Source organism: Tursiops truncatus, chromosome 11, assembly GCF_011762595.2.
Source record: "Tursiops truncatus isolate mTurTru1 chromosome 11, mTurTru1.mat.Y, whole genome shotgun sequence".
NCBI classification, from domain to species: Eukaryota; Metazoa; Chordata; class Mammalia; order Artiodactyla; family Delphinidae; genus Tursiops; species Tursiops truncatus.
This window is the reverse complement of record NC_047044.1, coordinates 77,052,176-77,073,018: the sequence shown is the minus strand read 5'-3', so window position 1 is coordinate 77,073,018 and position 20,843 is coordinate 77,052,176. Positions and strand designations below refer to the sequence as shown.

Genomic DNA, 20,843 nt, shown 5'->3' with positions numbered 1-20,843 from the left:
ACAGACCAAATCCTATTACAACAGACAGACTCCTATCTCTACCCTCACAATCCCCTTCTCTCCACAAATAAACATGCCATCAAAACTATACAAAAATCAGATCATCTCCAATATATGAACTACCTTCCCTGAGGCTGGATTTGACCAAGAAGCCAGAGTTTGTGCCAGTTATCATGGGGGCAAGCTGCTAAGAAATACTAGGGCTACCGCTAGGTACTGAGGCTTTCCTTTTCATCAGCAGCTACTGTGAATCAACTGTTCATCTTCAGTATGATTTTTGTTGTTGTTGGGGATCTCCACAAAACTTACCCAATAGTACCAGTGAAACAATCCATTCTTCAGCTTGAGGATATTCTTCTTAGACATCAGAAAAAATACAATAGCCTGATGTCTTCTGATTGATAATCTTTTATGTAGCTCTGCAACCTTTTTTTCCTGACAAAATTCTTCTGCCTAAACATCTGAGTGGGGTCTAAATCCTAGGGTTCACCCTCTTCCAAGCAGTGCTAAATGCAGTAAGCAGGCAGGCACTTGTCCTAATGCAGCACACAAGTAGCGCATGAGCCTTTTAATGGATGATTACTTAATAAACCTATTAAACCTTTTCTGAGCTTATTCCTGCACTTGAGAGGTACCTGGGAATCTGCAGCAAATACGCAGGCGTTTCATTTTGGGCTCTGTTTACAGCAACCCAGTTAAGCAGTGGTTGGTGTTTAGCCATTTTGAGCTTTGGGGAGCAGAGATTAACTGAAAATATTTTCACAAAATCTACAGACCCACTAATGTTTTAAAAAACAAAAAACCTTACCTAATCTCTGAGAAAAAACTAAGGACACAAACTGGCTCTGAAACCAAGTTACTTTGTATATTTGAGAGGGTAGTGGGTGAGCATGGCACATTTGATTTTAAACTTGGAATTTCTGTTATCTCAACAAACCGGGTGGTTCTTTAGAATACTTCTTTCCTATAAAAATACTGAATCACTATGTTGTATACCCGAAACTAACATAATATTGTGAATCAACTTCAATTTTAAAAAAAGAATATTTCTTTCCTAATTCCACATTTGTGCAATATTAAATGATCCCTCCAGAACAATCTATTTTATCTGTTCAAATTATTTGTGATTTTTGCATCTATTCTTATAGGTGTCACATCATTCAACAGTGTTTTAATAGAAGGAAGCTAATACCATCTGCTTCCTAATTGATGAATAGTTACAGATGAGAGTGTACCCCGTACAATCTCACCCTTAAGCATGTATTTGCAGAAGGCAGAAGAAAATGTACCTTTGAGATAAAGGCAAAAATCAGAAAGAAGTAAAATGCTGATTAAAAACCGTCATTTGCCTTCTAAAATTAGATAGTAGTGATAGCTGCAAAACTCTAAATACACTAAAAGCCACTGAATTGTACACTTTAAAGAGTGAATTTTATGGTACATAAATTATATCTCAATAAGCTTGTTTTTAAAAATAAAAATAGACTGGGTTGGGAATTCTCTTATTGTCTTTATTCATCTTTGTAACCTCAGCACCTAGAATAGTGCCAATCATGTGGTATGTACTCAATAAATGTGTTGATTAAACTTTTTTAAAAAGCTGTCATTTGTATAGCACTTCATGTTTTATAAAGCACTTTCATTGACATTAGTTCTTTATCTACTGTCAGCCAAAAAGCCACAAATTTTTTTCAATACTGTAACAGTTAAAGACAAATCAACCATGCTGAAATTACTGTTCTGTCCAATTTAATTCAATCGCCCCAAATTAAAAAGATTAAAGTTAATAGCTAAGTCAGCAAAAGCCATAAGAGAAATAACTATAATTACATGAACAAATAGCATACATAGACAACAATGTGAATTTTTTAAATGCAACAATCAATTCTAAACATTTGTTTTGATTGATTTACTGGGGTTTCTTCCACTTTAAAACTTCCAAAAAGTTGATCGTAAAAATTCAGTGATCGGGCTTCCCTGGCGTCACAGTGGTTAAGAAGCCACCTGCCAATGCAAGGGACACGTGTTCGAGCCCTGGTCCGGGAAGATCCCACATGCCGCGGAGCAACTAAGCCGGTGCACCACAGCTACTGAGCCTGCACTCTAGAACCCGTGAGCCACAACTATTGAGCCTGCGTGCTACAACTACTGAAGCCCACGTGCCACAACTACTGAAGCCCACACGCCTAGAGCCCGTGCTCCACAATAAGAGAAACCACCACAATGAGAAGCCCACGCACCGCAACGAAGAGTAGACCCCACTCGCCGCAACTAGAGAAAGCCCACGTGCAGCAACAAAGACCCAACGCAGCCAAAAATAAAATAAATAAATAAATTTACCTTTAAAAAGAATTCAATCATCAACTTAATGAAAGGATGGGAAATGCAACCTTAGTGTTGGACAAGGAAAGGCTGAAGTAACCACTGTTTATTTTATCAAGATACAAAAGAGCCAATTCTAATCTGATCTAATGAGATTATGAAGCCAAGGAGCAGGGATGATGTCTTACTACACTTAATTCGGCACACATAAGGTAAGTTTACTAAGTACGATACAATATAAATGGGAAAGAAATCTTCACAGCCAATAGTGAAGGGATGCTATTTAAGAAAAGTTTTCTGAAAAATAGCTTGAAGGCGATGTCTTACAATTTTTAATAATACCAAATACCTGATTTTAAGTTCCAACTAAGAAACAGTATGAAGAATCGTGAAATGCAAATTTTAGAGCTTCTAGTACCCTTTTTAATATGGAATTAGGAGACAGTGAGGTGAAGAACTTAATTCTGCAGAGTATTTTCTTGTCTTTCAAATCTTATAAGGGTGTGATTTTAACATTTAGGAAAATGGAGAGGGTCCTTATTATGATAAATGTAACATGTATTAGGCTCACCTTAGTTGTTATGTATGCTTTGAAGGACACCAATAGTTCCTCCAATGTAATAACTTCCCCAATTTTACTTTCTAGACTCCTTCTGCGTAGTAAAGTCTTTCTTATAGTCAAAAGTACCTTTCAAAACTCAAAATGCCACTGGATGGACTAGATAGATAGAAGAAAACAGAGAAGTAAGTATGCCAACGATGATAAATCAGCTTTACAGTTAACTTTACAACTTGTCCATGCCATCTTGAGAAGTGAAATTCTGATGCACAAATTAGGGGTGCAACCTCCCAAATTAAAACATTCCTCAATTAAAGTTATCTTAGTTTTCAACAGACCAAAACCCTATAGCTTCTAATCATCACTTTTTCTCTCTAAAATCCAAATGACCTAGACCTTTAAAAAAAAAATACATAAGAAATTGGAAGCAACCTAAATGTCCATGGATTCTCAGACTGGTTTACGTATGGTGTCTTCATAATACAGAATACCCTTTCAGCCCTTCAAAAGATGGCAGTAGTTCTATGACATGTGCAGGGAGGGAACTTTTATCCAAGGTATCTTGTTATACAGTATAATCCCATAGTATGTTTTTAATGAGAACCTAAATACACAAACTGGCTTTTTAAAATAGATTTTTAAAAACTAGTAAACAGCAGTTGCCTCTGAAGGGTGCAAGAATGAAGGAGGCTTACTTTCACTTTACTCCCTTCTATACTGATATTTTTTTTAATCAAGTGCACCACACCCCAAAACCTTAGTTATCATCACATATCTTAACTAAAGAGGAATCTGAAAACTCCCAGAGAGTTTAAATAAACTTCCTCAAAGACATACGGACAAAGAGACACACATTAGGAAATATATTCCACAGGAGAGAGTACAGAATAGACTAGTAAAATCAGAACAGACAGAACAGAATGGGAAGGAAACTGCAGAGAAGAGACAAGCAAAAGATTTGTAAAGTGGGAAGGAAGCAGTGGTGAACAAAGACAAAAGGAACCAAGCAACCAAAGACAACTTTGAAGTGAAGGAGATGTATTCTTTAGACCTGAACTTTAAACGGCAGGATGATGGGAAATGAAGAGAAATACGAAAAAACACTCATGATCAAAAGCTATGGGCAACCTTGAGTTTGTGGAACTAGTAATGCTACCCTCGACACCATTTTAGTCAACAGTACGCTATCTTTAATCACATATAAGTACAGGATCCAGTAAACACTAACAGTGTAACTGGAGCAACACTTCACAAAGGGTCAAACAGGACTGAGTGTTTTGTGTTCTCCTACTGCTAGGCCACTTGGATGCAGTATTCCCCTACAAGGAGACATGTTTCGGCAGGGCTTAAGGAAAGCCATGGAGCAATTAAACACTACTATTTCCTCTCACCTGCTTCTAGTAGAGACCAACCCACATCCCAACACCAAAGGTTCTGAATTTACTGATTCACTTTTTTAAGTGAAATTTAACAATTTAAACCTGCCTGGAGGAAAACCGAAAAAGAGGTGATGGATCCCCACTTGTTCGCCAATAGCTTCTCCAAACATGTACCCAGCCTGAGAAATTACATGGTAAAATATTTATAGAGTGGTGCCTATGGAATCCACGTTAGCAGAATCTAGAACTCCTCCTACGGGAAAGCGGTCAAACTCAGAAATAAGTGTTCAGCTGAAGTAGCACAGGTTAAAAATAAAAATCACAAATCCAGGTCTGAGTTTTAGATAGTATAAAAAAATCCCATTTTGACAGTGTTATTAAAAAATCTGGGTATCCCAATACCAGATTAAGAGAGATTCCAGTGGATGGGAAAGTTAAAGGTTGGGAACATAGTATTTATTTGCTTTTAAGAGATGATTATCAGTAAGACATGCAACTATTGTGAGTGTGGTGAAGAAGGCGCTATGAGTCAAGTTGGAGTCTATTTCTGCTTTTGTCTTTACAAGTAAATACGAAGTCACTTAGAATTTTACTTCTCCCTTTGTAATATTAGGGTGAAATCACTTAGAATTTTAACTTCTCCCTTCGTAATATTAGGGTGAAACCTCACTTCTACTTTCCAGGGACGCTGTGAAGCAAGAGTAGAAGATAACAGTGTATGTACATCATTTATTTCCTTAAATTTATAAGACTTGCACATTATAGAAATATGAACTCTATCTGTCCCAAGGCACGCACAACAAATTAAAATGAAGGTAGAATCTTGATTTCTGAAGGTTTTCTTTTAAGACCAGGTTTGTGGGAAAAGAGACACTTAGCATTTTCAGAGAGACTTTTAAGTTCATGAAACTAGACCATATTCCTTTCAGTGAAGCTTGTTCTCCCATTTTCAAGTTTGACAAAAATGTGAAGAAAGCACACACCTGGTCTAACCCAAACCTCAGGAAAGTTCCTTAAGCTCTCTGAAGCACCAATACAAGAACTGGCAGTCCTAACCTTTAAATGCCCCAAATTGATTATATAGTCTTCTCTTCCAAACACGCTCTTCCTGTGTTTACCTATCTTGGTTATCATCCATACAGTCACATATAAAATCTGCAAGTCAACTAGGCTCTCTCTTCTCATCCTCTGCATGGTCCCCACCATGTCCACGATGAAATCCTTAGAAAAATCTGCTTCTTCCTTCATTTCTCTGGTTCATGTCCCTTCCATCCCTATTGCCTGTTTGTCCCTCATTATGGTGTTCGAACACCTGTCAGAGCCTCATAACCGACTTCCTTGCACCCTTCAAACAGGTGGTATCTTCCTAAAGTTCATATGTTAATATCCCTTCCAAGGTACCAACACTGGCTTCAGGATACATCCAAACTCCTTGGCAAGAAATTCAAAGCTTTTCAGGATCTAGTCCTGGCTACCAGCTGCTCCCAGCTTAGAATTCTGATATTCCAGGAGTGTCAAACCAACTTTAATAACTAGCCGCATCTCTACTTAGGCTCCTATTTTTGTCCAAGATGGTTTCTCCTCCATCCCCTTAACCTGAGAAATTTTTTAAGGATTATATCTTTTTACAAAACCTTTCCATAGCTAACAAACACACTTGAACTTGTTTAATATGTTATTTCCTCTACTCAATGATAAACCGTTACAGAGCAGAAACTAAATGTATTATTTCCTCTACTCAATGATAAACTGTTACAGGGCAGAAAGTCTTACATTACAACCAGGTGCTGAATGTACAAAGTATACAAAACTGGGTGGAACTTGCTAAGAAGAGTGGGGTGGCCAAAATAGTGTTGAACAGTGTTTTTAAGGGCATGAAATAGGAATGGTGTCCATAATAAAAACATGTATTAAAAAACTGATGTTTTGAATGGTGTCATTTTTCTTTAACATTTAGTCTGTTGACTTTTGTGGAAAAAAATTGTGAGCTTTAAAGATTTCCAGGAAATGTAAACCAAATGAATTACTTTAATTAGAAAAGATTAATAGTAAACAAGTCAATGCTTTCATAACAACTGGTAGAAGAAATATTTCTTGCTGATTTCAAGCAGGCACGTGGAGAGGAAGGGAAGATTAGGAGAATACTGTGCGGAGAAATGAATCGCAAAATGAGAGCTATTTAAACTCAGCATACATTAACACCAACCAAATTTAAAAAAACATTAATCCAAACAAACTTATAGTACGTGAAAACAACTAAATATGAAGCTAGAAATGAATTAGTTTTGTTCAACTGCAACTTTTGTACTTGAATATATAATAGCAAGTGTGCCTGTGACTTCCATATTTCTAGTACAAAAAGAAAACTTCGCTCCCTTGAAAATACACTCCCCCTTCTTATGCATTAGCTGCATTTCCAGATCATTTCCATAATACAGAAAACCTTAGTTGCAGATTCAATTAAAAGAGAAACTGACAAAAAAGAGAGAAAGAAACTGGAGAACCAAAAGACAATAAAATATTTTCACTTTATAACAGGACACTCTTGTGGACAAGAGAAATCAGGAAGAAAGAAAATAGCATATTCTAGATTTCCACAGGACTTTTTGATGTAAAGTGGTTGAATCAGAATTGGATTGGCAACCAGGAGTTGAAGGCAGTGTACTCCCAGAACCAGTTCCTGAAGGTGGGGGAGAGGCCAAAGACATTCATTCTTTCCACTCATCATTTACTGAATTACTTCCTCCAGCAAGGAAACTGATCCAGGCCTCAGTTTTGTCTTCTGTAAAATGTCTACTTCCCAAAGTTGTCAGGACAATAGTCAGTATTTACCAAGCACATGATTTGCTTATTTATATCCCCAAGAACCAGGTATTATTATTATTATTGCTATTCTGCAGGTGACAAAATTTGACTACAAAATGACTTACATCTTTAAGATGATCAAGTCTTTGGAACCTAGGCATTTCAACCCCAGAGGCTTTTGAACAACTAACCTAGTGCCTCAACAAATGTGTTCCCCTCATTCTTAGCCAATTATATTCCCAACACTGCTTAGGGAAAAAAAGAAAACATAATACTTTTAAAGCAACCTACTATGTGCCTGGCACAGTAAATTAATTTGTCCTTACAACAGCTTATGAAGTTGGTTTAGATTTCAAATAAGCTTAAGCTTTCCCCAGTGAAAAACTTATTTTACATGGAAAATCATTCTCAAATTGCTTTTTTGACATAAATCTGCCTGAATTTGAGCCTCATGAGCCAGGGTTTCCCAGGGCCTGATTACAACTCTGGGAAAAAATTGATCATCCAGGTTCCAGATATACAGAATTAACAGTACTGTGCAACAGCAGCGTTGAGGCCCACAAAGGTTCTAGAATATACTATGTATTGAACTTTTCAACTCCAATCTCTTGCAAAAGTAATGCAAAAAGGGAAGACAGCAGAGACCTTGTCTGTGTCTTTCCCACTCTCAACTCATTTACCTTTATAAACCAAATTTCTACTGCACATTTCATCTTATATTTAAAAAAAAAACCCTTAAGATATTTTATTTGAAATTTCCCAGAATATTGAAATTCTAGCTGTAACTCGGCTATAAAATACTAATTAAGAAAAACAAATCAAAGAATTTCACAGTGTATTTGCAAAGCTCTTCATACCCATTTTATTTATTTTTATGCTGCAAACATTTTAATGATTATTGTTGAACATACATATTGGAAACTTTTTTACTTCAAACTGCAACAAGTTAAATAAATGTTTATAATATACAAAGAAAATACAACCAAAAGTAAAACTTGCTTTAAGTGTGCCTTGCCTCATATGCATTTTAAATACCTGACCCAGAGAAACAACTGCCCAAAGCCAAAAAGTTATTAAATCCAAAGTTTCTCATTCTCTCGACAAGATCTTTCTATTCACTTAAGAAATGTACTGTTACTAATACTGGTAGCCTTTAAGTATTTGTAATTTAGTCAACCAAAACCTGGGGAAAACGTTTATTTAATAACAAAACAATGACAGCACAAAACTGATTTTAATTTGTATGGATGTTTTGGTTTGTGTGGGCATGGCATCTCAGGATATTATTATTTTTCGGTAATGACCACTTTTAGATTCTAGCCCTTAAACATGGTCAAAATGCAGGAGAAATCGGGAAAGCAACAGACGTGGTGCTGCTTATCGGATGTCTAGACTGCAGGCAAACCCCAAATACCAAAGAAGCATCCATGTGTCAAACCAGCATAATTTCTGAGCTATGCCTGGGGCCACATACCAAAAAAAAAAAAAAAGTTAGCTTGGAAAGAAAATCTAAGAGGGGTAACCAGAAGGTCAACCCCAGTTCACAGGAACTATGAAGCAGCTAGCGGGGATCGCTAGCCATCACCTTGTGTCAACCCCTGAGCAGCTTCCTCCCCAGCCCCCAGAGAAAATCTCCAAGAAAGGCCTAACTCCTACGTGCTAGCTTCTTCAAGGTCGTCCAAAGATAACGCCCGGAACATTGAGCCAAGCATACCTTTAGGGCCAAGGAAGATTCCCCCTTCCCCAAACCACTATATAAATACTTTAAATGCCATCGGGCTTTTCTCCAAGTCCACCAGAAATAAACTCCCAGAATTTAATTTAGATTCAGCAACTAATAAACGTGTTCGGTTTTGCAACGTAAGTTATTAAAGGGCTTTTCAAGTCCGGCAAACTCCAGTTCAAAAACAGGTGCTTTCAGAGTACTTTTAATGACAAGGTCAAATTCATTTTTTTAATTATTCGGAGGAAAGGAGGTGGTGTAGTTTTCTTAAGCTTCCTTAGGACAACGTGAGAGAGGAGTGAGGGGGGAAGGACGGCTGGGGAGAAACTGTCTCGCCCCGGGTTGATGTTTGACTGAACAGTAATTCCTGGTCTTCCGGGTGCCTGGAGTAATCGTAATCGAACGTTAGAGCGAGAAAACAAAAACAAAGAAACCTAGTAGGGTCAGAGTTACGAGAACAAACTCTGCACCGCCCTACCACCCCCAAGAAGTCACCCCCCCCCCAACCAAACCAGCCCTCGCCCCAGCCGGCCCCCCTCCCACACGTAAACACACAAAGACGAGAGCTGCACGCACGATTCACCCACAGTCCTCACTTCCCTTTGTAGGACAACCGGAGCCCCGAACTTCCCCGCGGTGGTTTTTCGGTGTCGTCGGGGCTGGGCCCCCTGCACTTGCGGGCCGCGGCTCGGCTGTGGGGGAGGGGTGCTCGCCGCGCTCGCCGGTTTCCCCGAAAGCAGCAAAATGCCTCCCCGTCCCGCCCCGGTTCTCCGCGGTCGCCCCAGGCTGCGCTTCCCCCCACCCCACCCCGGGCACGCGGCGACGGCCGAGACAGAAGCACCCAGGCAGCAAAGAGAACCGCTCCCCGGCGGATCGGTGGGTAAACACAGCAACTGGGGTCGGAAGGAAAAGTTCCCGCAGAGAGCTGCCCGCCGGGGCGGGGCGGGGGTTGCGGCGGCGGCGGCTGGAGGGAAGCGCGTCTCTCGCCGCCGCCTCCCTCACCTGCGCCGGAACAACGGGCCCCGCGCCCGCCCGCCCACCCGGCCGGCCCGGCGCCTCCCGCAGGCCGCGCCTCCCGCACGCCGCGCTGCCGGGGCTTGTTCCTCCTCATGGCTTTGCCCTGACGTAATTCAAACATGGCAACAGTTCGACTTCAAAGGCGGATCCACAGACCTCCCAGACGCAGGCTTCGGCCCCGGGGAGCGGGCCGAGCCCTCGCGGCCGCGCTCTCCCGGGCCCTCGGCCGTCGCGGCACCCGGCGCCGGGGCTCCAGCGCCGGGCCCCGACTGCCGCCCCTCGGCCGCCCGCCGCGCGTTAGCACGCCGCCTCCCCCGCGCACCGGCACCGCACCGCGCACAAGTAGCGCCGCCAAAGTTTCCCCGCGAGGGCCCGAGAGACAAAAAGCCCCTTCCGAAACTCGTCCGAACTTAGGGGGGGTCCAGCCCGCCCGGCGGCCGCCCTGAGTGCCGGCCGGGCCCGCACCGGCACATGCAGCTCTTTGTTTTCTGTCCAGCCGGGCGCTGCCTACGTGCAGCCTCAGGGACGTGGGATTGTATCTCAGGGGGAGACACTTCACGACCGCCCAGGGGAAGGGTCCGGGCCCTGCGCCCTGGGACTCCGGGGCTAGTCCCAACGTCCTCCCCTAGCAGCAGGCCCATTTAATCGAAGTTTTGCAATGTCCTTGATAAGAAACGCCCGGATTCCCCGCCCCGCACCGGCCGAGAGTTGGCGACTTTCACTCTGCTTTTTAAACTGGCAAGACGCCATCATCAGCAAGTCACATTGTCCTGCCGGCCGGCCCCGACAGCGCCCGCATCTCCCGGCTGACCGCGAGCCGGACGCTCAGCCGGACCCCCGACCAAACCCGGGTCGCAGCCCCAGCACGTGGTCTGTCACGCTCGGCACAAAAAGCAGTGCCCTCCGGAGTTGCCGCACTCCTCCGGCTCAGTCAACGCCGCTGCCTCCATCCCGGAGTCAACTCGGCTCCGACTAGCCATCTTAAGCCGCGCACGGTCGCCCTAGAGAGCGCCGCGGCGCCCACATCTACGCTACAGGTGAATAAATTGCGAACCAAAGTTGAGGCTCCACAGACACCCCGGACGCCCGCGCTGACTGGGCGCGGCCCGGGGAGAGGCGTCTGCTAGCCGGGGCCGCTTCCGAGCAGCCGCGTGTTGCTCATTGTCGCATCCGCATCCCTCCAGAGTTGGGCGGACAATGCCACCCGCGTGCACTCGGGCCACGCCGGCACCGACCCGAAAGGCCGATTTAAACGCCCTCCGCCCGACAGCTCGCAAGTAGGCGGCAACTTAGTTTTCGAGCGAGGGGCGTTCATTGTCCACCCTCATCACAACACGCGCGGGGGCCGCAAGAAACTAAAGCACGAGGTCCAACAACGGCGGCCGGCCACTCCCGGGCGCGCGCCCACGCGGGTGCACCGACCCGGGGCCCTCCGCAATCGCCAGCAACTCCTTTTCGCTCGGGCCTTTCAGCCACCGAACTCCTTGTCGCCTGCGAACACTGCGGCTGAGAAAAGTCATTGTCACCTTCAACGTGGATCCCTCACCTCAGGCGATTCCTCACTCCTTTCCAGGCTCCACTCACTTCCCCCACCTCAAGACTTTCGGTTTGCCTCAGATACCCTCCCCAACTGAAAAGCACTCACTAAACATGCAGATACAAAAGAATCTGAGGTCTGAAGATCACGAAAACAGCGCTCCCAGCAATGCCATCTCCAAGACAAAACTTCCTGTGTGTATATAAATGTGTGCGTGTGTGTCTGTGTAAGGAAGGGGGAGGTGGTGAGGTTAGGTGAAAAGAGAAAAAGAGCCACTCTCAAATCAATGCCTCGTGAGACAGTTTTGCACCACAGTAATGGTTCGAGTCACTCACCTGCCAAAAGCAGACGTTCCACGCGCAAAAACGTTCCCGAGGTGCGGAATGCACGCCAAGCCAAGCCCACCTCCCAATCGCTCCCTCCTCCTCAACTGCCTTGTCTAGAAAGATTGTCTCCTGCAGTTCTGCAGTTGCTACCGCTGGCGCGGAAGGTGTAGATTCCGCTTTCCCTCTGCGCACGCGCGGCTCCTGGTACAAAATTCTCCTGAATCGAACTTATTTGCATACGGGCGCGCGCGCGTCGATGGCTGGGAGGGGAGAAGGCCCGGCGGGCGCGCGCGCTCCCGAGGCCTCTATTGTCCTTTTAAGGGGAGAAGCGCCGCGGCGCGGGAAACGCGGCGGCCAGAGAGAAATGGGGGCGGGGACTGCTTACTACAGTGACGTCACGTAAACAAACGCCCCCTGGCTGGAGGCGGCGGCCAAGGGGGAGTGGCGGGATGGGAAAGGCGGAAAGGTTAGCAACCCAGGGAGAACACTAGACTGCGTGGAGTGCTTTCCACTCTGAAGCTTTTCAGGCGCACCGTTTCGCGTTGAAAAATAGTTTTGAAAGCTGTTTTTGCAAAATGTTCACACCTGTGCCCGGTTTCTGGCCTGAAGTGACAGGGGAGGTGGTCTTGCAAGCATCCACACTGAGTTTATACGTTTCTCACATTTGCTAAATTTTGTTTGAAAATGGGTTTTTGAATCATTTTTCTTTTTTAATTTTCTGGGGCCAGAAGAGGTTTGTCTTTAATGAGTCTTTTAGTAAAGTCCCATTTTGACACTCTATCCATTCACTAACTCCTGTCTGCCCTCCTCAGACAGTAACCCAACCCATAACAATCCAATTTTCTTCTCCACTTTGGCCTTAAGATTTCAAGTCTGAGTTGAACGGTTGTTAATTTCCGTGGGAACAGTGTCGCTTTCCTAAAAGACTAGTTAGTGGAAAGCCAGTAATCTAGGGACGTGCATACCATCTCCAGCTGCTGGTAAAGTGTGTTCCACTCACCCAGAAATAATACTACCAACTGGTGGTCTTGGGAATTGAAAAAGTAGCCATGCTTCTTGCCTCAGGAGGGGAAAAAAACTGAAAAACTGAAATAAATCTTCTCAAATTGGTAAGTGAAAAATGAAAAATGACTGTGATACACCTTTATTCCCAGAACACTTCTAACACCAACAGGCTGAGACCCTGACTTAATGATAGAGGGACATGGGGAGAGAGGAAGGATGTTTTTCCCAGAAACTTGATATTGGTCCCAGGATACAAAAGTGTGGACATCAACCATAAAACTTAATCATCTGCTGACAAGTTTCACTGCTTTCACTGTAGTGTCAACAATATGGATTTAAATAGATACTTCTGAAATGCTAATTTAATAGGACAGCCAATTCCTAGTACATACAAGACAAATCCACTTCTGAATTCTTCAACTAATGCTTCTTTTTTCTTTAAGCTCTGTAGCATACTACTTCTGTAACTGTATATGAAAGCAATATATTAAATACCTGCAAAGGAGAAAAAAACTGACACCTCTCACTAAAATGTGAGCTCCCTAAGGGCAAGAATTTAATGTTGTAGTCATTTTTGTACTCTAGTGCCTAAAAACAGTGCACAGTACATAATAAACTCTGACTAATTGCTTGTAAGTAATAAATCAGTGGACATTTTCAAATTTATTATAGACTTATCTCACATAAAAACAGTTTTAGTTTAGAATTTTTGTGTTCAACTTAAAATGAGTTTGGAAGTTACAGTGATCACCTTGATTGATGTAATGCCTGTCCTTATCATAAGTAAAGCAGAATAGGCTTAATAACCATTTCTGGGGCTTGGTGGCAAAATGGACTCTAAGCATAAACTTCTACCTTCTTCTTTCTGAAGAGGATTTTTTAAGTTTGGCCCTGGTTGTCTCAAGTACTTATATGGTTTATGACAGATACTCCAAAAATAATTTCACATTAGTATATGCTTCTGAAAGTATGGAAATTGCAAGTATAGTAATATTTTTCAAACTTCAATTATTACTTATAGGATATATCTATATATTTTATTTAAATATAAAATATATATTTATATAAAATATAAATACACACCTTGAATGCCTTTCCTCTTGAAAGTTTATGTAAAGAATATATATTGTAAGCCATTGTTTTATAATAACTTTAAACAGAGTATAATATAAAAATATTGATCACTATCTTATACACCTGACATTAATATATTGTAAATCAACTATATACTTCAATACAAAAAAAAAGAAAATATATTGTAATCCAGGGATGAAATAGGTCCAAATGTGCAAAGAATGCAGGAATTACAGTATTTTGGATATACTATGCTACTGAGCTAATACCATACAGTAAGACTTCCTCTACTCTCAAAGTAGGGGTCAAGAAGCAATCTGGGTAATTTTTGTAGGAAAGGTAGCAACGAAATCCTTAAAGAGAAATTTGAGTTCCTTAGAATCTTAAAAAAAAAAAAAGAAAAAAAGCACCTGCTATTTTTGAACAACCAGGTGCATTCCACAGGTTCTTTTGTTCATTTCATTGCTTGAGCGTGTTGTTATATCTCGTTCTATCCGCGGCCAATAGCTTCATTTATGAGCTACTTTAAAATACTATTTCCTGAATAGCCTAAGTGACTTTTTCATAAGGAAGTAAGGAAGGGAGGGAGGGAGGAAGGAATTTATAATATGTAAATTTGGATTATAGGAGATTGAATTACACCATGTTAGGAAAATATTCAGATATTTTTAATGACTATAGTGCTATTTTGAAGTCATACTGAGTTATCAAAAATATTGAAATTGAAAATGTAGTAAAAATTGAAATTGAAAATAAGTTACCAGATACTCTGGTTAAGCCAACTACCTTGCTTATAATTTGTTGTCCCTGCTGTAGAATTATGCCTGTTGCTCAAATGTTTTCGTTCACTTAGCAAACACTTAATGATCATAACTTCCAGATAGTAAAACCATTTCAGAAGTAGGGAGACTCAAGCCCCTCTTACCTCATCTAATTTATTTCTATATAATTCTATTTTACTTGCTACTTTTTCTTCTGTAGCTTTTGTTGTCTTCTTTTGAGGATTAACTATTGTCAGCAATTTTACAATTTATTATAATCTTGGAATGGAGGAAAAATTATATATAAAGGACTGAAAAGGACAATTTATGCTTGGTAATGAAGGATATTATCAGCAATTTAGAAAGGTTTGTAATGACAGCTCAAACTAATGATTGTTTTTTAAATGAAGGCTGATACCCTCATCAGAGACTGGTACAAACCACATCAAAACATTTTTGTTGAGCCCAGGAAAGAGCTGATTATTATTAGTAAACATTGGGTTTGGTTCCTTAGCAGGTAATAGCTATAAGACTAAACGTTTTCCTCACGCCTAAACAAGCACAGTATTTTGTTACTTATTTGTGTAAATCCTTTTGAAATTCAACTAGCAAGTGGTTCAGAGCAAGTCAGATAATTTTAAACTATAAGTATGGAATTGGTTATGTGATCTAAGCAATCCTCCAGCAACTGTTGACAGCTGCCAGAAAAAGGTATCTATTACTTAATCAAAATTAACTTTTCAAATTTCTGAACTTAAAGACTTAAAGAATTGTCACAAATTTACTCTTAGAAAGAGCAACCTCTGAATTTATAGAAATTTTAAGTCTTATGGCATTTGAATAGCATACTTTAAAAAATAAAATTATCGGTAACAAAAGTAATTTTATTTTAAGAAGGACATTGACAAACTAGAATGAGTTCATAGGAGAGGAAATCAGGATGATGAAAGAGTCTGGAAACCACAGCATAAATGCAATAATTGAAGGAAGGTTATGTTTTGGTTGAGCAAGAGAGCAATCTTTGACTATCTGAAGGACCATCATTAGAAAAGCCAGGGACTTCCCTGGTGGCACAGTGGTTGAGAATCCGCCTGCCAATGCAGGGGACACGGATTCGAGCCCTGGTTAGGGAAGATCCCACATACCGCAGAGCAAGTAAGCCTGTGCGGCACAAGTACTGAGTCTGCGCTCTAAAGCCCGAGAGCCACAACTACTGAGACGGTGTGCCACAACTACTGAAGCCCGTGCATACTGAAGCCTGCGCGCCTAGAGCCGGTGCTCCGCAACAAGACGAGCCACCGCAATGAGACGTATCGAAGAGTAGCCCCCACTCACCGAAATTAGAGAAAGCCCAAGAGCAGCAACGAAGACCCAGCGGAGCCAAAGAAAAAGGAAAAGAAAAGCCAATGGGCTTATTTTTTTACACTTAAGAACCAAAATTAGCCTTGAAAATCACAAGAATGTCTTGCTAAATATCAGAAATATTTCTAAACATATGAATAGTCCAAGGATGGTCCAGGATACTTCAGAAGGCAACTCCCCATCATTAATGATGGCATTCACAAAAATAAAACCAAGACTTTTATTTCAATGAGTTACATTATTTACAATGGAAACTTTGCTATCTGTAAACTCCTATTGAACTCTGTGAATCTATCAGTATGATTCCATGGGATAAATGAGTGGTATCAACAATAGGAGCCTTAAGGAAACTTCCCTGGTGGTCCAGTAGATAAGACTCCGAGCTCCCAATGCAGGGGGTCCAGGTTGAATCCCTGGCTGGGAAACTAGATCCCACATGCATGCCGCAACTAAGAGTCCACATGCCGCGACTGAAGATCCTGCATGCTGCAACGAAGTTCCCACGTGCCACAACTAAGACCCGGCACAGCCAAAATAAATAAATAAATATTAAAAACAATAGGAGCCTTAAGTTCAGGAAAGGGATTTTTCTATCACTGTGGCTGGAGAGGTTAGGAATGTTGTTTTGGAGAGTATGAGATTTGAGTTTGGACATGAATTTATTCATTCAGTCATTCAACAAATACTTATTGAGTATCTACTAATTGCCAGGCTCTAACAATAAAATGAGGAGCAATGCAGAAACAGTTCCTCATGGAATGCAGTAGGCAGGCATTCCAAATAACCAAACAAATATAATTACAAACTGTGAGAAATAAAAGGGAAAAGGAACTGTGAGCCTAACCATGTATAGCAAGGGGATCTGATGTAATCTGGAGGTAAGAGAAAGCATCTTTGAAGAGGTGAAGCTGAATTATCAGCAGGATTAGATGAAGGATTGGAGGGTGAAAAGAATGTTGAACCAATGGCAACTTCAGGAACAAAGTTCTTAGAGACAGCCAGGTACTTGGGGTGGTGGGGAAAGATGACTAGAAGCATCATGACTTTGAATAAAAGTCACACATGAATCTTGTTCGAGTGAAAAGATCATGTCAGGTATTGGAATCTAAGAGAAATCAGAATGTAAACCCTCCGGATTTGGTACCTACACTGAGTTGGAAGTAGTTGCACCACAAAAGTGTAGAGACTCTAGAGACAAACCCCTATGATTAGATTACAGTTGGTATAATCAATATATATTTCTTCTGCAAAAGTTTATTTTTCTAAATGTCAATAAGAAATTGATCCCCCAGCCATAGAATCCACTTCCTGGAACAACACTTTTTCTAATTATTCAAATCATTACTGAAGGCAAGCATAGTACATCACCAACAGTTAAACAAGTGAAGAAGCAGACACAATACAGAAAAGTAAAAGAAACATGCTGGGTTGCCATTTCTAAGAACTTTGGGAATAAAATATCTAGGAATCTAGAAAAATTTAATATTTTGCTCACAGTTAATTTTTTTAACTTTTTAAATATATATTTTGAAGAATTTGAATTTTTGTACTTGAATTTTAAAAACTAGAATGCAATCTTATAACTTAGGTCAACAGATAAGAGATATTGGTTTCAAGGTTTCAGATGATATAAGCATTAATAGTTTATCTAGATATATTGTTAATTTGGCAGTGCTTTAGTGTTCCAGAAATGGAAATACAAAGCAGAGCAGTTGAAACAGAGGTAATGAATGTACCATATTGCATCTGTGGCAATGGTTAGAGAAGATGGTATCAGAGGAGAGTAAAACATTGCATACTGTTTTGCTAACAGGCAAGGTCTAGTATATGAATATAATTTAAATTTCTTTACAGGAATAGAATTAAAACATATCCTCAAGCTTGTTGAAAATAGGGAAGGGTGTTAGTACTCAGTTGTTGACAACTAAAACACTACTGTAATGCCAATAATGTAATCTATACTTAGATTAATAATTTACAAAATAAGACTTTGTGGAAGGGAATCCCAGATCTTTGAAACTACTTCTGAAAAAATGCATTCTTTTTTGAGGCCTCTCACTGTTGTGGCCTCTCCCGCCGCGAGCACAGGCTCCGGACACGCAGGCTCAGCGGCCATGGCTCACGGGCCCAGCCGCTCCGCGGCATGTGGGATCCTCCCGGACCGGGGCACGAACCCGCGTCTCCTGCATTGGCAAGTGGACTCTCAACCACTGCGCCACCAGGGAAGCCCCAAAATGCATTCTTTGAAATTTTACCTCTGACACTTCTTCAAAGCAGAACAGTTGCCAGTAGCACTAGAATAAATTTCATATTTTTAAAATAAACTTATTTATTTTTATTTATTTACTTTTGGCTGCGTTGGGTCTTCGTTGACGTACGCAGGCTTTCTCTAGTTGCGGTGAGCGGGGGCTACTTTCGTTGCATTGCAAGGGCTTCTCATTGCGGTGGCTTCTCTTGTTGCGGAGCACGGCTCTATGTGCGTGAGCTTTGGTAGTTGTGCCACGCACGCTCAGTAGTTGTGGCTCGTGGGCTCAGTAGTTGTGGCCCGTGGGCTCTAGAGCGCAGGCTCAGTAGTTGTGGCACACAGGCTTAGTTGCTCCATGGCATGTGGGATCTTCCCGGATCAGGGCTCGAACCCATGTCCCCTGCATTGGCAGGCGAATTCTTAACCACTGCACCACCAGGGTAGCCTCCATATTTTAAATAATTAGGTATTTTTGTCCAAATTCTTGATTTGGAAAACTGAATATAAACAAAACATATTCCTGTTAACTTTTACCATAATTGATGCAATATAATCAAAAGATAAAATTTATAAACTTTTCCCTATGTTTGTCATATCATGAATATTATTTTTTAAAAATGTTGCAATTAAATGTTGGAATTTAAAACGTATATCAAATAATTTTTTAATCCTGGAGTGAGGGAACTCAAAAGACTTGAAAGATTAATAAATTTAACTACATAAAAGTTAAAAATTTGTACATGGGTAAAAATATGATAATATCAATGAAAAAAAGTCAAACTGAAAAAATGTTGCAAAATAAAGATAATTTCTTAATAGAGTAAGAATATAAAAAAGTTAATTCACCCAAAAATATATAAATGGAAATAAACATGTGGAAAGATGCCGAACTTTAGTCATACTTATAATAAGATTTTTATTTATAAATTTTATAACTTTATTAATAATTTTAATGTAAGGAAAATCAACCACTTTTATCTAGATTTGATTATAAATAAATTTGTTTGATAATATCCAGGGTTGATGAACATGTAGGAAAACAGAAACTCTCATATTCTTTTATTGGGAGTATAAATTATTCATTCCATTAAGATACCAATTTAACATTATCTATTGAAATGTGAACATTTTGTTTGCTTCCACTCTGGGAATTTCCCCTAAGATATATTTATACAAAGCACAAAGGTCCGTCCAAAGATACTCATTCCAGCATTATTCATAATGGAAATAATGCAAATGCTCATCAATAGGTAACTGATTGAAGAAATGATGAAATACATAAAATGGAATCTTATGCTGCTATTTCAAAGAATAGGGTTGCCTTATATATACTGACATAGGAAGATATTAGCACTCTAAAGTGGATAAAAAGCAGTTTCCTGAACAGTAGGTAAATTATGTTTTCATTTGAGGGGCCAAAAGGAATATATATATATAATGTGGTTGTACATACATAAAAAGTGATTTTAAGTAGACATAGCACAGTCTTAATCACAGTTATCTCTGAGGAAGATAGAATTGAGAAAGAAAGTGGGAGGGGTATTTTTTTTTTTTTTTTTTTTGCGGAACGCGGGCCTCTCACTGTTGTGGCCTCTCCCGTTTGCGGAGCACAGGCTTCAGACGCGCAGGCTCAGCAGCCACGGCTCACGGGCCCAGCCACTCCGCGGCATGTGGGATCTTCCCGGACCGGGGCACGAACCCGTATCCCCTGCATCGGCAGGCGGACTCTCAACCACTGCGCCACCAGGGAAGCCCGGGAGGAGTAATTTTTATTTTATATAATTTTTTCCTCTTCGAGCTTTTATGAACATCAATTACTTCTAAAATATTTTAAGGTAGAAAGACACCTATTAAAACGCATGTAGCCCATTAAGAATACAAGCAACATTACAAAAGAAAAAGTGTCTGTATTAGTTTAATGAATGAATTACTAAGGTAACTGTTAGCTTCTTGAACCAAAGATCCATATCTGGTTTGGCTTCAAAAGTTCCAAAAATGTTTTGTATGGTACGTGTATATAAATAGCCATAAAACCGTGCAGCCCATAAAAGCTCTTCTTTCTTTCTTCTTCCGAGAATTACTTTCCCTCTCATCTCTGAATGTTTAAATCTTATCCATCCTTCAAGCCCTGACTCAAATGCCAGCTCAGGTTCAGACATAATTATCATTTTTTGATTGTCAGCTCTAGATCTAGCATTATTCTCTGTGCTTCCATGTGTTTTTATCTCTCTTCATTGTTTAAAGTCTTCACAATACTTCTGTGACAGATGTGAGTCTTTCTCACAGTTATGAAGCTTATTCGGTGCCTCATGTGTCATGGTAAGAGGTGGAGGTGAAAGAGGAAACCACGTCTCTCAGGTCCAAATTCTGGATTCATTCCACTTTAGTCCTCCATGGACTTGGCCCCGATTCCTCAAACAGCAAGTACTATTTTCCTCCTCTGAACTCTTCTAGCACTTTGTCAGTATATCTTAAGGCACACATCAATTTCTGCTTTATATTTCAGTTACTCTGATGTCTCTATATGACGAGAGCTAAATCTAATAGTTTCAACCTGTGGAGGGCATGAAAATCACCAATGAACTTTTTTTTCAATTTTTTTTAATGTGCTAAAATACACAAAACAAACTTTATTATCTTAACCATTTTAAATATACAGTTCAGTGGTATTAAATACATTCATAATGTGCAACCTTCACCACCATCCATCTCCATAACTCTTTTCATC

General features: G+C 40.8%; 1 protein-coding gene across 2 annotated transcripts in view; it reads right to left on the bottom strand.

Annotated features, from left to right (window-relative positions):
- SINHCAF (SIN3-HDAC complex associated factor) overlaps window positions 1–11,837 on the bottom strand; it is a 29,441-nt gene extending 17,604 nt beyond the window's left edge. The window contains exon 1 of one of the 2 annotated variants that reach the window (XM_033866950.2): window positions 11,678–11,837. Coding sequence is in view for 1 of the 2 variants with exons in the window: in XM_033866949.2 (XP_033722840.1) it covers window positions 11,451–11,457 (7 nt within the window). In the remaining variant the exon portion in view is untranslated. Of the gene's footprint in view, window positions 1–11,450; window positions 11,476–11,677 lie in introns of those variants that run through there. The other variant, XM_033866949.2, reaches the window with a different exon arrangement.
- Between the last annotated feature and the right edge of the window lie 9,006 nt (window positions 11,838–20,843).